This window comes from Oryza glaberrima, chromosome 4 (genome assembly GCF_000147395.1).
Source record: "Oryza glaberrima chromosome 4, OglaRS2, whole genome shotgun sequence".
Lineage (NCBI taxonomy): Eukaryota > Viridiplantae > Streptophyta > Magnoliopsida > Poales > Poaceae > Oryza > Oryza glaberrima.
This window is the reverse complement of record NC_068329.1, coordinates 21,546,792-21,564,518: the sequence shown is the minus strand read 5'-3', so window position 1 is coordinate 21,564,518 and position 17,727 is coordinate 21,546,792. Positions and strand designations below refer to the sequence as shown.

Sequence of the window (17,727 nt, the reverse complement as noted above, 5' to 3'; positions counted from 1 at the left end):
GAAATGTTTATTAAATGCTGTTTATGCAAATGAAACCGTATTATGCCATCCTTTGTTATCCTGTGCACTTGCATATTTGCTGCGTGGCTTGCTGAGTATGTCATATACTCACCTTGCAATCATTCATCAGAGGAGGAGTTCTACAGTGATGCTGATGGTGTGGAGGATTAGGTGTAGCCCTGGTCAAGCTGCCTGTGGAGTGGAGTCGTCTGCGTCGTTTATCTTATTTTTTTCCGCTGCTTAGATCTTTATTGATTGAGAGGAACTATCTACCTCTGTAATGACATTTTATTCGCTTATTAATTAGAGTAATAATTGTTCTATTATTAATTTGTTATTGTGTGTCTCGGCTGATTCTTGGATGAGGGTTCACACACATGTAAGCGTTTGGAATTTTGGATAGAAATTTCGGGTGTGACACCGGCAAACCGGCCGGGCGGCCGCCGTTGGCTCGCGGTACGGTCAACTGCTTGGTTTTGCCGGGCAGCGGCACATCCGAGGACCTTAATTTGTAGCCAAGCCAACGACAACCTGACACGCCAAAGAAATTATTCAAATCTCGCAGAAAAAGTAGTCCTAAATTGCTGACGATCGATTCTGTATTAGAATAAATTTATAAATTGGTAATATAGTTCTTTTAGGCAAATCTATGTATATCAATCCATTTGCTTTTAAACTGGTCGTTTGAGAAAAATAGGGACAGCGGGAATTTTCAAAGTTCGATAGAATATTAAGGCCCTCTTTGTTTAGGTTTAGACTTATTGGCTTAGATTTTTAAGTCAGCTTATTGGCTTATAGGATTTATAAGCCGATGGATTTAATGTCCTAAGTTTAGTGGTGGAGTCATACATCTACCTCATATAAGCCAAAAAAGCTCCTCCAATCTAGCTTTTGGCTTAATAGTGTTAGAGTGGCTTATGACTTCAAAAACCAAACGAAAAAAGCTGCTTGCTTGTTTAGGCATAAATTTTTTGGCTTATAAGTTGGTTTATAAGCCTAAACAAAGAGGGCCTAATTATCCTCATATCAAATATTTTGTTTCCTGCAAAATAAAATATCAGAATATTTTGTACAAGACGGAGTACTAGATAGAAATAACACAGCCTAGTATTCACTGTATATATATATATTTTGGAACGCCGACTGTATATATATTTGGTATATATATTTGAGATATAACGAATTGTGAGATTTTTCATGAAATTCTCCTCGCTCACCAATTCACACAGTGAATTTTTCTACTCTGCAAAAGTGTAACGCTACACACGAACTATTACGTCAGCTTGCTAGGATACCTGAAGCTCTGAAAGTCCACATGTTACGCGTGGCAAATCCATATGGAGTACGATCGCAAGGTTTTCATACTGTTGAAACAGATAAGCAGCTTTCATTGCTCGTGAATCTTGTGGGCTGTGGCTGATTTAATTTGCAGGTATATACCTGTTGCAGATGCAGCTATAAATCTATAATCACACGTGACACAGCTATATACTCCGTATATGTGTGGACGGGAGCAACTGGCAAAGTAACATTATGCAGTCACCCTCGTGTCAGCATCGCCCTCTCGAGCCTCACGAAACATTCATGAACGGTACAGTATTACAGTTACATGCATAGTAAAAATAATACTCCAGGTGACATGTCTTTAACTTTACTCATATGCATGTAATGAACTCCTTTATACTCCTATTTCACTTGCAATTAGTAGTAATAGCTGGATTAAGAACCAGTTTAGATTGAAATGAAACAACGCATTAATGACTCACTGCACCCATCTGGACACGTACGATTGACAGGGTGATCCCGATGATTAAATTAATTAAAGACAATCTCGTTGTCTCAAGATGATGATGGAAATCATGTAAAAAAAAAGATGATGATGGAAATAGAAAAGCTCATGTGGGTGACTAAAAAATGCGTTGAAACATGCTGGCAAACAACGAGTTCGTGTGATGTTTTGGTCCACGCAACGAGTACATTACCGGCTACACGGTGCGAGCCGTCTGGTGGTGCCATGCCAAGCGTGTGATGATGAACTTAATTTGCAAAGTTCTTTTTCTTTATTTTCTCCTTCTTTGTCGACCTTGTGCATGTACTGTTCCAGATGGCATCTACTACTACTACACGCGCGCAATCAGTTAAATTGCGTGAGAACTTACGCCATTGATTGCGTAATTAAGAAGAAAAGATCATCAAGAGAGAATGTCAAAGGTGTAGGTAAGGATTATGGAGAGAGAAGGCACTGCACTAGAGTTGTTGGGTGATTTGATTAGGAGTAACTAGCTCGCCAGGATAATCCTTCACTGATAGTCCAACAACTATAACCTAAAAATAAAAATTTATGGATTCGTGCAGAAAAAAAGAGATTAATCAAAAGCACACGACTACACTACCAATAGTAATTTATTTACTCGAGCCAAGGGAATAAAGACAGGTTGTGCCATGAGCTATATAGCTCGAACTCGCCTTTGTATCCGGATCTTGTCGTCTGCACGCATTCATGCATATTGTCAAATTAAGTACTAGTTTATTTATCCACACGATCGATCAATGAACCTAGACGATCGAATAATCAAAGTTTTGGATGATATGCACCGTACGTACGAGTCGCCGCTATTGTTTGTTTACGCACGCACGAGCACTAGAGTCAAAATGGTGCGTTACTGTGCACTGGCTGTTTCGAGTGGCTAGCTAGCTTATCAGGTTAGGTGCCCACGGGTTCAAGCGTGTCAGTTACTATTAAAAAATATACGAGATCAAATATGTTGGACTATGGCCTTTTTATTTAGTCCATCTTGGATATGTTCTGACTTATGACATGGGTAGTGCCATAGGATCTGTTCGAGATGTACAAATTTCGTGGAAACGGTTCAATTTTTAGCGGAAACATCGGCAGTTTTCGGAATTCCAACTTCCAACCGGGTACTAAGCATCACCAATAGTCTACCTATATAATTCCCAAAACTAATTTTGAGGGATTTTAGTCCAAAAATCAGCTCCAGCAGATCCCTACTCTCCTACCCGAGTTTTGGAGTTCCCTCCCCCCGGTTCCTCGCTCCGTTTATATGCGGGCGCGAAAGTCGCTCCCAATCACGCAATCCCGCCTCTCTCCTTCGTTCCCGCGCGTGGGAGATAGCGATCTTTCTGCGCGTGAAAGAAAAAAAAACAGAATTTTCTCTTGGTAGTTTAACCGAAGGGCCCATTTTTAAGTTTTGGGGATTGAATTTAGTCTATCTGTTGGAGGGAGGAGTTTTTTTACTTCCTATTTTCAGTTTAGGAAACCCAAAAACAAATTTTTAGGAAAAAATTATAGATAATCTATTGGTAATACCAACAGATTACCTAATCTCCCCCAAAAAAATATTTTTGGGTTTTCTAAACTAAAAATAGGAAGTCAAAAAACTTCTCCCTCTAACAAATATCCTGCATTCAATCCCAAAACTTAAAAGTAGATCCTTTTGTTAAAATACCAACAGAAATTCCGTTTTTTTCTTCCACGCGCAAAAAGATCACTACCTCCTACACGTGGGAATGGGAGGAGAGAGGCAGGAGTACGAGATTGGGAGCGACTTTTGCGAGAACGCGCGTCCGCATATAAACAGAGCAAGGAATCAGGAGAAAGGAACTCCAAAACTCGGCTCGGGTAGGAGAGTAGGGAAACTGTTGGAGCTGTTTTTTTTTTTTACTAAAATTCCTCAAAATCAATTTTGGGAATCAAATAGGTAGACTGTTGGTGATATGTTTAGTTTGATGCAAAAAATAATCCCTACCAAATTTTGACACCATCAAAATCAAAATTTGGCCAATACCAAACAATGTAAGGTAGAGGTAAATGGGTGTTGTTTGGTTTGATGCGTTACTAATTCTTTTTGTGTGGAGCTATGTGAAGAAGAATCTAGAAACTTACCAAATTTTGACATGGTATGGTATTTGAGATATGTTTAGACTAATATGTTATTAAAATTTGATAGTAACAAAACTTGATAAGATTAAAAATGGTACTAAAGTGAACAAGCTCTTATTGTTGTGCAATTGCCATGCAATAGGTAAGAGCAAATGTTAAGCAGCAGTGACTATATTTGTCTTCATTGCATTGGCGCATGGAGTTTGTGACAATTTTACCAACTACAACCTCCGTTCTAAAAATAAGCAAACATAATGCGAAATATGATATATTCTAATACTACTATTCTAGACATAGCACTAGAATATATCATATAAAGTATTATAAAGTATTATGTTCGTTTATTTTAGAACGGATGCTTACATTGCATGGGAGGGTTGGGTGCTCATTTGTTTCAAGTTATTCAATCCAGCTATATAGGAGTACGTGTTACATTAACATGGATATGAAAAAGAACCTGTCATGTAGTTCCCGACTTCCCGTACTCAAATCTGGTCATCCCTATTTAGATTTTTTGGGTGTCCAGATATTTTATTTTTCTGAGTCTATGCTAGATTTTTTGGGGGAGTGTCCAGATATTTCTCTGATTAAATGTTCCAAAATGATACTGCAGTATATCGAACCAGAAAACATGGATCACCTAGCAGGACGAGTGAGCTACTGTGTGTGACAGAGGCGAGGGGAAAAAAATCTTCGCTCTTTTCATCGCTAGAGTTACCCTCCTATGTACTGTACTGATTGTCGTTTAGAAAGCTCCAAACTTCACAACTGACAGAAAAAAAAGCGTCGGAAAAAGACGCATCCAACTGACTTATGTGGGTTCTACATATCATTGAGATACCGATGGCATATCTCAAACTTTACAAAATTATAATGGTATGGTTCCAAATTACCCTCCGGAAAACGCACATTTCGTATCGGTTCTCACTTTTCAAGATGGCTTCTTCCTCATCCTCTCCTCTTAATTTCGGCGACATGTCATTACGTCAAACAAAAGGAACCAGGGTCCTTTACTGACGGGTCATGTATGTCGGCGTCTGACGAAAGAAGAATCAGAAAATGTATATTCCGGACTCTCATCCATCGTACCAACCCTCGTTTCCTCCTCCCTGATGTGAATCGGTCAGGAGCGTAGTACATTCGCAGTAATTTGCAGAGCATATGCAGTTGCATTCTGCATATGCTATTCCGTCGGTCAGACAAAGGAAGAAACGACGACGAAGTCGTGCGAGATCTTGACAGATCGGGGAGGAATGGAGGGGAGAGTAGGTGAGGATGCAACACCGATCTCACACGACACGCCGACCGACCCGTGGAGTGAGAGTAACAAGTTAACAAAAGCGATCAACATACCTTCTAGATGAGCTCCTTGATCTCTTTCCTTACTTTCCAGGCGATCTTCTCTTGTTGGTGCATGACGGCAGCAGCAGCATTAGCAGATCAAATGTGTTGTTGACAGGTGAGAGGTAGGAGGAAATCAGAAAAAATAAATAAAAAAAAGCGGTTGTCTATGGAGTGACAGCTACGCTCGCTCTGAAGACACAGGAGAAACGGAAGAACCAAAAGAGAGACGTGATATTTACTTTGTTCTGCTCAAGCTTTTGACATTAGACCAGGGACCATTTTTTCCTTCTTTAGAAAAGTTCAATGAGCGGGCCCAATTCTAATCAAACTGTGGCACACTGCACCTAGCTAGTATATGTTTGAACTTTAAACTAATCCTGCTCTGGAAACAGAATAAACCTGGGGGATTGAAACCAAAATAAGCTGAAACAAACGGTGGACTATCAGAAAAAAGGGAGTTTTGCCCCAATGCTACCTCAGCAGTGCATACTTGCCTCAAATTACAGTTGCCGTAGCTGCCCTGCTATATGATGCTTATACATGCTTATACATCCAACCCCTCTCTGTACAGAATTCCAGCTTCAGACAAATTAAGCTGGTTCTAGGCTTCTAGCTTGTATCACGCCAATATTGGATCAGGCTGATATTTAAATTCAGGCAAATGGTCAAGCCTGCAAGGAAAAAGGGTATTATCAGTAAAACGTGAGGTTTGTCTGGTTGATCCAGAAGTTCTAACAATGTTACTGCCGGTGAAGCTGTAATTTCGCCATGTCTGATGTAAGTAGTACAGTGGCTCAGGGAAGACAAGTTTGCCATCATAGTATGCTATAGCACAATCAAAGGGTGCAAGCTAATCATTCGTACCTTTGTCTGACTTTGAGAATACCAGTGCCAAGTTGCATGGGTATACCCATGATAATGCATTCACTAACTCCCTCTATCTGATCCTCACGACCACTGTATGATGCATTAAAGAGATGCTCCGCTGTTTTCTCAAACGAAGCCAGCATCAGCACACTACTTTTCATTTTTGCAATACCATATCTAGTAATGCCAAGAATTTCACCCTGCTCGGAGAATAAGAACCAGCAGTATGTAAGTTACTGTTGAAGGGTACACAACATAGATTAAAAATATAGCATAATAAAATGAAGGTAGGTGTTAATTATTGTACCTTGTATGTCATCAAATCTGCCAGAAGCATCATATGTCTCGAATCAATGTTCATCCCATGACTTTTCATTGTATACTGAATTTCATCAATAATAGATCTCCTCGCAGCTTCAATTCCGAGTGTTCGGTTCACTTCCATGATGTGGTTACTTTTTGTTTTCATAGCATCAACTCCTGGAGTACCCATTACTGCCAAGAGATTTGTTCTGCAATTACAGAACTATTTGATTAATATTCTAGAAAAATAATGCAGAAGTTGGAGTAAGTCAGAAACTAAGCCATTCCAAGAGACAAGACCCTGGAACTCTAGTGATCTACAAAAATAGGTCAATAAAATTCTAACAAGGGTCAGCAAATCTACAAACGGAACTTTCATGCTGCTAAAACTGTGAATGATATGATTATATGAACTCATACCCCTCAACCAACAACTTGTATCTTTTGTCATTTTCTTCACCAGTTTCGCTGATCACAGCTCTTTCAACAGTTGGAATACCCTGAATTGATTAGTAGGAAGGTCAGAGACAGAGCCAAAATGGCACATCTAACACTGCACATCTTGATAAATGCTAACCTTCACGATCACTTTTGGAAGCATGGATTTGAGATGATGTAACTCATATAGAAGTTTGGACTTATCTATTCCAGCTGGATAAATTCTCAACTTGGATTTATCGATAACACGAACATGCTGCAAAGATGACGTACAATAAATAATATTAACAGAAAAAACTGATGGTTAGGCGTATCAAAGAGCTTTGTTGATACCTCAGATTTTAGCTTTATTTTTGGATGATTCAATATTGACAGCTGCACAGAGTCAGCAGAGATGCCCATGTGCAGGGCTTCTATACGTTGCATATCGAGTTTAACAACCAAGTTTGGTTGACTTGATTTCAACACAATCTTTATGGCTTCAGCCACCTGCTCAACACAAAGACCATCCATACATCCAAAAGTTAAGGGCAAAGTAACACCGTGAAATTCCTAAATTTGAGTTCTCTCCTTCATAAAATTTATAAATTGTGGGCAGAGCTTTTCATTTCTGTAAATTGAATAACCTGGTAAATATGATGCCACTAGCTTGATGCGTAGACAAATATCAAATGGCTAATATCTTTGAAGTGTATTAAACGCATGTCATGATTTTAATGTATTTAAGAAACATAGATGAAGATGTAAAGCAGACTGACTTCTTGTAAGTTTTAAGTGCGTGTAATGATGTAAAATACAAGAGGATACAATTATCAACATCGAAAGCAAGTTTGGGGGCAACATACCTCACCCAGCACTGCCTTTTCCATAGAGCCTTTCACAATGCGTGCAGACAACACATCCTTCTCAGAAAGTAACTCAGCAGTGATAATAGGTGTGCTTATCTTTTTAGCAGCATTGATAATTTCCTTGATGCGAGGAACACCAAGAGTAACATCTTTTTACTTGTTAAGGAAAGATGATTTGAACAGCAGTGTCCAAGAATAGCATGTATGCATTACTCTACATCAAGATATCAAATGCCGTAGTATTGTGCAAATCAATTCAGATTGATGAAAGCTTATATCTTTTAGCGCATATTATTGACAATTTCATCCGCTTTATCTTAGATACTACATTCCAGTGCCCCTCTAAAGTAAATAAATTATAGGAAATAGGCCAAAACGACCTGCTAGTAATTCTTAAAATTAAAAGCAGACTTTCACGAACCATATAGTATATAGGATACTCATGCTAGCTACTCCTGCAAAATGGAAAGTTTTCAATGTCATCTGAGTTCCAGGCTCTCCAATACTTTGAGCCCCAATTGCCCCAATTGATGCTCCGGCTTCAATTTTCTTCAAGTGGTAACGAGATAAACATGTGTCCAAGAAAACCTGAGCCATATGGAGAAAAGGAAAACCATTACAGAATGACGACACAAGGATAAAATGCATAAGCAAACCAATAAAAATAATACTTGAATCAGTTTAACATTTACTGCAGAAAATTAGCATGACCACGCAATTAGTAAGAGACCAAAAAATTGATCAGAAATAGACTGTGCTTGATATTTCAGGTTTTTCGCAAAACAGAGATGAATTGGTATGTGAAAAATATGAATAGACACACCTGTAGTTGCTTCGCAGATATACCAGAAATATTAGCAGCAATGGATTCTTCAAAGCTGGAGTGCCTCTCTCCAACATGATCTTCATCTAGGAGAAGCGCTCTCCTTGTGCTCTTCAGCAATTTTATACGATCCTCAAGAAAATACGTTAACAGTTGCTTGAACTTTTCGCTACAACCATCATCAGAGGAGGCATCATGTTCAGAGAGCTTGTCATTTAAAATTTGTAAGATTTCACCTGGAGATAATGTATTCTGTCCCCTTTGAGGACAAGTGGCCTACAAAAGTAAAATGGTTAGCACACGAGGCGCATCTCACTTGATCAAGTAAACAAACTGTTTTTACATGTTAAAACTGACCATGACTTTCATAAACAATTGATCCAAATTTAAGGGCTTTCCATCTTTCCCTTCCATCTTTGCAGGATCCATGCCATCATCTCCATAGAGGAACTGTACAATACCACCACTAGCATTGCGGACCGTCTGATCATAGAAAACTGAGAGATCTTCCAATCCCTTCATTAATCTGCGGGACATATATCCTGTTTCTGCTGTTTTAACCTATGATCACAAGTTCACAACCAAGGAAACAAGCAGAAATTATATTCCAAATTTCCAACAATTCCCAAATGTTTTTGAGAAGCCAGAAGGCACAATGAGTATGCTGGAAATGCCCAATGGGTTGCACCTTGGTCCAGCTGAATGCACAAGATACCAGTATAGTTCACCTAACAGACCTCTACATAGAACTGGCATAGTGCTGTGAAGGTTTTCATGCAGCGAACTACAGTGCCTGAGATCAAACACTCAACTGCAAGGACCAAAGCCTAAAAAGCAGAGTCAAACGGAAACGCCAGATTCAACTCTGGTATGCAAGCAAGTTGATTCAGTGCCCAAACAACGAACAAGGAAACATCTTCCCCAATCATTGCTGTGCTCAAAATATAAAGGAGAAGTGGGCTTAATTCTATAAGAATGTGATGAATGAACTTATCATTTGTTTCTAGTTGATGATGTGCTCTTCTATAATAGCTGCTAAGTTTCCTAATCCTATCCCTGCCAGGCACAAGGAGCTAATTCAGACTATTCCTCTCACATAATATCATCATTGTACTACTATTAATTCAATTGAGTAGTATGTACTGCGGTGTAAGTCTATGTGAGCAAACTTAAGAAATTTTTGTGCTGAAATACAGATAGAGTGCAAATATCAACTTATGCAAACAATAGATGGTTTTATACATAGACATACCGCTGTATCAACAAGACCTTCTCGCCCACCCATCGTATGGAAGAAGAATTCGGTGGCAGTCAAGCCAGTATAGAAAGAATTAGCGACAAAGCCTTTGGCCTGGAAATGGAATACAAAACATATTTGTATGTGAATATACCAAAATGTGCTGATTTCGTGACCTTTAATTCAAACAAAATTGCAGTCAGAACAAGTTGAATAAAAAAATGTTTTCTCTAAAAAAGCTAGGTGGAGGACTACGAGTCAATGAAATCCCCACTCTGAAAAGGACCAATTTTTCTACATGATAACTTCCAATAGAATCCCACGATCCTTTAATGAAAAATAAATAATTAATTAGCCATTTAGGATACCACATATATATACATCAAAGGGAAGTAATGTCAATTCAGAACTTTCTATAACATAAGAGATATTGTGTTTAAAATAAAACATTACATATATTTTCAATTTCCAGCCTCTATCTCTATGTATAGTGCCCCATAAAATTTGAAGAGTACTTATTTGAACAGAACTAGAAATATCCAACACCAGAAATGGATACACAAATAAGCAAGTCATATTTCTAGTACTGATGTTCTTACCGCAGGAGTCTTTGAATTTATAGGAAAGTGGGGAAGAGTTCGATCTATGAAGCCATTCGGGGCACGACGCCCTCCAACTGATTGTTGGCCAACACATGCAACCATCTGACTAATGTTGATTGGAGAACCTTTAGATCCACACTGAGACATGATCAATGGGCTGTTCCTCCAGTGAAGTGTATTCATACAGACCTGATAAATAAGTTTAAGTGCATTCAATAAAAAAAGTGCAAAATCAAATTTGAATAATTTTGTTTTGAGTCAACAAAATAATTGCATCGGGGTCTCCAGTAGAAGTCAAAATCACGCTAAAAATCAGACTCATGATGAGAATATCCATGCAACAAAATTTGGTTCAGGAAAATTCAAAGATTTGCTCACTGGAAAATAATATGAAATGCAAGGCTAAAAAATATTTTTCTATCTGTAAAGAATATGCAAAAGTACAACAATGGATTAAATTAACAAAATATTGACAGGCTTACTGGCTAAGGAAATTCAGAAAGACAATAAAATTGGATGAAACATACTTTTCCAGCTTCTTCTCTGATTTCATTCAGTACACGAGTTATACTTTGCTCCAATGTTTGGGCTGCGTTGCAACCGGGCTGCAAACGGAGTGCACCTTTGGAATAGGAAGCAATAAGATCATGGCAATCTTTGTACCCTCCATCTATTTTCATTTTCTTCTCTTGGTTTAAATGTTCTCCCGGTTGGACATCGTCCACACCAATTGAGAAACCATGGTTCCCTATAAATCTTGCACTGCAGGAAAAGATGAATGCAATTCAAATCAGAAAAAAAAATGTGCACTAAATTATGTAACAATCTAACACCAACAATACAAATGAGAAACTCAGCAAAATGGTAATAATAGAGAGATAAAATTGAACGAGTGTACACCAACTAAGCTCCCTGACTTAATTAGTGTCAAATGGCAAAGTGGTTTGCATACAAATAAAAAAGATGGCAGATTCACGTAAAATAAAATAAAGAGAAGGCAGAGTGTTTGACTTATTAGTGATTTCTATTAACCCTCCGCATTCTTTAATGGAACAAAGACAGAACAAAAAAATAATTGCATAGCATTTGTTAGTTAATATTTAGGAAAGAATGGGTCCATTACGCAATTTTGTAGCTCACCTAAATTTTGCCAAGCGGTTCATACAGCTTGCCGCAGCATGAGAATTATAATCTCTTACAAGAGTGGAGAACATGCCATCCTTATTCCCATTACCTGGAAACAAAAGATTAAAGATTGTTTTGGTTTGCTTCCAAATTTAACAAGCAGGATGAAAATAACAAGGACAACTAACTAGCACAAGTGAACAATACATTTTCCGAACCTGATTAAAGGAACATTTATTGTATGTGGTGATTCATAAGAGGGTAAACCATGCCAGGACTATTGTTTATAGTCCATGCCTATAAACTAATGTTCTCCTAAAGAGAATATAGCATACTCCTCCATCCCAAAATATAGCTGCCTTTCTAGCTCAGATTAGAGAGGTACCTATATTTTTGGGACAGAGTGAGTACTTAGGATTATCAGGTTGGCGGTCGTTTTAGCTATGAATCAGTACTGGGTGGGATTCTCACCTAAAGTGGCCTTCCCAACTTGCCCAGATAGAAGTTCACTGTTTCGGAAGTAGACAAAACCATCATTGGGACACATTGCTTCAGGTTCCAGAGTTGAACCCTTAGGAGTCTTATAAATTTTCTCTTTAACAGTAAGATTCAGAAACACCTTTGTACATGCATTAGGACGTACTAACACACTGAAGAGTTGTTTACCAGTCCAAAGCTCAATAGGCTGTACAAGGAGAACATAATCACTGAATCAGTATACAGAGAAATCAGGAATTTGATGAGAAAGCTAAGATGCACAAAGGCGCAGCTGGAAAAGAGACAAGGTACTGCCTCTTGTTATGCATAATAATGCTGAAATTCACTACAAAAATTACTAAAACTTATATGACAAAGTAATCCAGTTTGATAATACTGTAGAAGTCAAATAAAAGTGATGGCATGCTGTCCCCCATGCCCAAATAATATCTCCTATTAATGACAAACATTGGTTGAAGCATTAAGAAATAGCATGTCTTCAATCTGATACTTGCAAAGTGCGTTCCTATGAAAAAGCCTTACCTTAATCAGAGCAGGTGTTGGCAAATCAATGTTTTCCATTGCATCACCAAGATATGAACATAAGAGAGAAAATGACGACCTGTCATAAAAGTTATCTTTTCTTGTAACCAGAAAAGAGGAAGTCAAAAAGTCTTGCGTGGATGCAACCAGTATTTCCCCATTCTTTGGGGTACATAAATTGTTCTGAACCTGCAAAAGTATTAATGATTTTGAATATTAGCTACAGAATAGTGGTAGAACATCAAAAAAAAAAAAAGATGGTCAACTGTAAAAAGAAAGTTAGCAAATGCTACCCCCATGAGCATAAGCGCTTCAGTGCGGGCTTCCTCAGTCTGAGGAACATGCAAATTCATCTCATCGCCATCAAAATCAGCATTATATGGGTTACAGACAGACTCGTTAAACCTTAGTGTTCTCCAGGGCATAATCCTAGCCTGTGATTAAATACAAAGAGCAAGGGACCAATATGAGGTAACATTTTCATGTAGCGGGTGCAGTGTAATGAAGAGCAATTTATACCCTGTGAGACATAATTGACATTCTATGCAAGCTCGGTTGTCTATTGAAGAGGACAATGTCTCCATCTTCTAAATGCCTTTCGACTACACAGCCATACTTCAAATCTCGAGCAGCAATTCTTCTATCACAATACTTTAAGTGCCTAAAAATGTAGGATAATTGAGTATATACGCTGAACTTATAACTAATTTCAGTGCATTTACTGATATGACTTACAGCTTTGTTCCATCAGGTTGTATGATGAAATTTGCCCCTGGATGTTTGTGTGGACCATTCCGTATACACTGACGCAGCTTCTCTATGTTATAGTATGAAACTCTTTCAGGATAAGTCAAAACTCGAGCCATCAGGATGGGAATAGCCACCTGAAGTGTTAATTAATGATGACGTTAAACATCAACAAGGAAGTGAACATAAAAAACTTCTATATTGCCATGTACCTCTGTTATTCTCAAGTTTGGATCAGGAGAAATGACAGTCCTTCCAGTGTACTCGGTACGTTTTCCAGACAAGTTACCACGAAATCGGCCTGTCTTCCCTTTGAGTCGCTGAACAAGGCCTCGATGTTGTGACTCGGGAAGAGAGGGTGCGTCACTGTTGATATATTCAACAACTTGAAGTTGAAGGTGTTGCCAGCAATCCTTCAAAGATTGAAAAGAAGTAGATGTAATCATTTAAAGTAATATCAAATTGTTAGAATGCATATCGTACAGTCGGAATATTTTGATAGCATAGCACCAGAGGAACTCTTGTGAAAGAGTCATAAAAAACACAATTTTGAATGATCTAAATGGTTGTTTTCCTTCATAGAGACAAGTGCATTTTTCTCTTGAAACAGTAGTTACTGACTTAGTAATTTAGTTAGCTAAATAGGAATAAGCATTTTGTCACACTTAAGTCGGATTTTCAAAACTGTAATACTTTGAACCTGTCATGCTGATAAGACACCAGCCCCCACATGAATTCTGCATATCAAAGGAAAGTCACAATCTGACTTACTACAGAATAATCAATCCTGTTAGAATATGATTTCTGGCTTTCATATTTTCTACTTGTGTAAATCATCAAGTTTCCTAAATATTTTGCCTTGTAGGTTCCATACAGACAAATTGAGATTAACCCTAAACTAGATTATGGGTCTATCAAGCTGTGTGTTTCATGAAGATACAGAGACAAGGTGATTTCTGAGTTTCTAGCAAACTATCCGAAAGGAATTCTAAACATACAGAAGTTGCACTGCACTAAGAGAAAAAAATGGGAGAAAATAAACAAACGAAGAGCTGTGAGTGTCTTACAAAGCACTTCATGAACTGACCACCAGTTTGAAGGTTCTCCTTAAGGATGGAATTTGTATTAGCAATACTCTTCAATATGACGGTAATGCTATCTTCATTGCTGTGAGAAGCAAGACAATTCAATGCATTAAAAGGAAAATGTGGTTATGCTGAATCACCATTTGACATATAGGTACTAAAAAACTGAAGAGCAAACCTCATTCTTCCACCAGCCACGAAAACAGAAGGACGTATAGGTACAGGTGGCACTGCAATCTCTGTCACAATAAGTTTCTCAGGCCTATCACCGAGGTTTAGCAACTCACAATCCTGTAGAGTGCATAATATCAAAGTGAGAGAAAACATACATAAAACTAATCAAACAAATCTGTAGTCTGTACAATACAAATTGTGGTACTCTCATAAAATGGTAATCTTGAAAGACAAAAAAATAGGATCTACCTCATCGGTCATTCTTTTGAAAAGAGATAGAACAATTGCAGGGTCTAGCATGCGAACAGCACTAATAGATAGTTTCTCTTTCTTATGTGATAGTGCGTCCCGAAGCTCTTCTGTGCTTCCATCCAATGTTTTGCTACAATCATGAAGAATAATCAACCCTGCTCTGCCCTTTTTAGCAACACCTGTACTACCAACCAAAGAAACGCAAAAGTGAGAAATGTTCTGTAAAATGTTGACAGCAGTCAGGTGACCGTTAGTAAGCCATCCTAAGGAAAATTTAAGTGGCGAGGAGCCGAGGATAAAAAGGAGTATCAGAAAGTAGCTTGCCATTTATGAATCCACACCAGGGGCAACGGGATAGTTTGCATTTGTCCCTCACTTTTTTCATGATAGCACTTTTCTGTAGCGGATCTGCTTTGGGATTTCTCATTTTCTTCAAAAACTCTAGCCGATCTTTCTCCATAAGAAGAACCCTGCTGCAGCTCTTTAAATAAATTATGGAACAAGTATAAGAATAATCACATTTGGTGGATTTAGACAAAACATCTAATCTTATTCGTGCAGTGATACCTTGCAGATGCACTTCAATACATCCAAAATACAGTTAAAGAATCCAACATTAAAAACTGGAAGGGCGAGCTTCAAGTAACCAAAATGACCCGGGCATTCAGCAAATGAACCATGGCAAGTACTGCACTCCCCAAGCTTGTTTGCCGCACCCTGAAATTATATGAAATGTTGTATAAAAAAGAACAACAATGAACCATGAAACAGGATCCGGAAAGCATAGCCCAGCTGCCTTCCTATGATGAAGCAAATGAAACCACATTTGCTCAAACATCTGCAATCAATGAGAAACTCGAAGGGCAACACGCATTTACCATCCGCGTGTCGAGCAATCCATTGGGCACCGGCTTCATCTCATGGTTGTAGATCCGGCTGTTCCAAACCTGCACCTCCGCGGATTGGCGCACCTCGTTCCCCGAGAACATGCTGAACCGGATGCTCTTTCTGAACCGGATTGGTTCAAATCGAATCAGAAAACAAAACCGAAAGTCAGTAAACACAACCGCAGCGCGACGACGACGACGACGATGAAAACACGCCGGACCGACGGGGCCTTACATCCTCCGCGTGCCGACATCCTCGATGAAGGGCTCCTTCGTGCACCGCAGCTTCTCCTCCGGCCGCGCCATCTCCCCTCCCGACTGGGCTCCGCTCGACGCCGCCGTTCGCGAGCCGGAGCCGCTTCGGATCGTGAAAACCTGGCGGAGGAGGCAGAGTAGGAAGGGGAGAGTGAGAGGTGACGGTAGCAATGGGGAATGGAGCAGGGGTTTTGTAGGGGCTTAGGGCGAGGGAGAGGGAGAGAGAGAGGAGGCTAGGGCGAGGTGGAGAAGGAGAGGAAACCGTACACAACGCACCTACGGGCCTTCTCGCCGGCGGCGCGGGAGAGGAGGCGAGGCGAGGCGAACCTCCGACAGCCGCCGCCCGCCGGCACGCCGCTCGCGCGGAAAGGGGAGGGACGGGGGAGAGTTGGTGGCGGCGCGGGACCCTAGATGACTTCGCTTTTTTCGGCTTGGAGGAAATAAACAGGTAGGGCGAGTATCTACATTGTTTAATTAAGTTTATTCCCGTACTTTGGCCGTATCTTGGGGATCGACGGGTTGGCTTATTCCGTTCTATGTAACAGAGGAGTCGCGGGTTCGATTCTTCTTCATATCATCATCTTTTTTTTCCCCTAAAAAATATTTTTTTCCTTTTTCCCTAAAAAAATCCCCTAAAAGATATTTTTTCCCTTTTTTTCCCTAAAAAAATCTTCAACAGTTAAAAATATTTTTTTCCTTTTTCCCTAAAAATTATTTTTTCCCTTTTTCCCTAAAAAAAATCTTCAACAGTTAAAGGCATGTTTAAATATACAGCCCCCACACAGAGTTATACAAGAGACTCTCACAGTACCTAAGCCAATCATGACTCTAACCATTAAAAAAATTGGTATTTTTCTTTCGTTTACACCCTTATACAACAAAAGTGTTTATTTTATATATGCTAAAGATCGTTGTTGAACCATTTAACCGTAGCAACAATTTATTTTCTCATATCTTGTATATATCTTTAAAAAATGTATTTATTTGTGTTCTTTCCTGGTGATTGTGTGTGAGTTTGTTTCGTTTTTCGCGCGCACGCTTCCCGAACTATTAAACGGTGTGTGTTTTGCAAAAAAATTATAGAAAGCTGCTTAAAAAATCATATTAATCCATTTTTCAAGTTTAAAATAATTAATACTCAATTAATCATGCGATAATGGCTCACCTCATTTTGCGTATCTTCCCAATCTTCTCTATCTCCTTCTCCTCAAACACAGCCCTATTCGGATATGGGGAGTTGGGAACTAAACTCTCCGCACAGAAAACAGACCAGTCCATTAGCGCGTGATTAATTAAGTATTTATTATTTTTTAAAAAAATAGATCAATATGGTTTTTTAAGCAACTTTTGTATACAAACTTTTTGCAAAAAAACTCATCGTTTAGTAGTTTGAAAAACGTGCACGCGGAAAAAGAGAGGGGTGAGTTGGGAACTCTAGGTTCCGAACACACCCTTAGTATCAACAAGTATTCTCTTTATCATCATATATGGCAAAGTGCTTTTTATTTTACTGGTGCCAAGAGTCGTTTTGAGGCATTGTTAACCGGCCAACAATGTTTCTCTCCTATATTCTTTATCTTCTATATGAACGAATATTTCCATTGTACTGGTATTTCGTTTATGGCCTTGTTTGGCTCTCTTGCAGTTACAAACCAGCACAAAACAGTTTTTTGTGCCTTCGGTTGCTATAGCGCAGTCGCAATCCTGTTACAAGAATATCTCCTGAACAAGCCTTATAAGATTAAGGGTTTGTATCACTCTTTTTTGTTATTTATGTTGATAACCAAATTTGGAACAGACAAATTTGACAAGAACA

General features: G+C 38.9%; 1 protein-coding gene across 2 annotated transcripts; it reads right to left on the bottom strand.

Moving 5' to 3' along the window:
- Positions 1–5,482: 5,482 nt before the first annotated feature.
- LOC127770629 (DNA-directed RNA polymerase III subunit 1) lies at positions 5,483–16,310 on the bottom strand. Of its 2 annotated transcripts, none has more exons than XM_052296420.1 (28): positions 16,179–16,310; positions 15,892–16,031; positions 15,648–15,777; positions 15,337–15,486; positions 15,094–15,250; positions 14,767–14,948; positions 14,522–14,634; positions 14,326–14,425; positions 13,471–13,671; positions 13,247–13,395; positions 13,031–13,172; positions 12,805–12,945; positions 12,512–12,700; positions 11,963–12,176; positions 11,507–11,600; positions 10,894–11,128; positions 10,364–10,555; positions 9,780–9,878; positions 8,885–9,088; positions 8,528–8,803; positions 8,145–8,292; positions 7,702–7,853; positions 7,190–7,345; positions 6,996–7,112; positions 6,839–6,918; positions 6,423–6,627; positions 6,113–6,315; positions 5,483–5,919 (listed from the first exon to the last, which is right to left on the bottom strand). In XM_052296420.1, the coding sequence occupies exons 2-28, from the start codon at positions 15,960–15,962 to the stop codon at positions 5,868–5,870; spliced, it is 4,152 nt and encodes a 1,383-aa protein (XP_052152380.1). In that variant the 5' UTR covers positions 15,963–16,031; positions 16,179–16,310; the 3' UTR covers positions 5,483–5,867. The 2 variants fall into 2 exon arrangements, with proteins under 2 accessions (XP_052152380.1, XP_052152379.1); XM_052296419.1 differs by having other exon boundaries at positions 16,188–16,310.
- Positions 16,311–17,727: the final 1,417 nt, after the last annotated feature.

Bases quoted from the DNA above. Each gene is read 5' to 3' on its own strand.
- LOC127770629 (XM_052296420.1), bottom strand. From the start codon at position 15,962: ATGGCGCGGCCGGAGGAGAAGCTGCGGTGCACGAAGGAGCCCTTCATC. The intron at 14,949-15,093 runs GCAAGCTACTTT...TTGGTAGTACAG, and splicing joins CTGGTGTGGATTCATAAATG to GTGTTGCTAAAAAGGGCAGA. The intron at 13,173-13,246 runs GTAAGTCATATC...CTACATTTTTAG, and splicing joins CAACCTGATGGAACAAAGCT to GCACTTAAAGTATTGTGATA.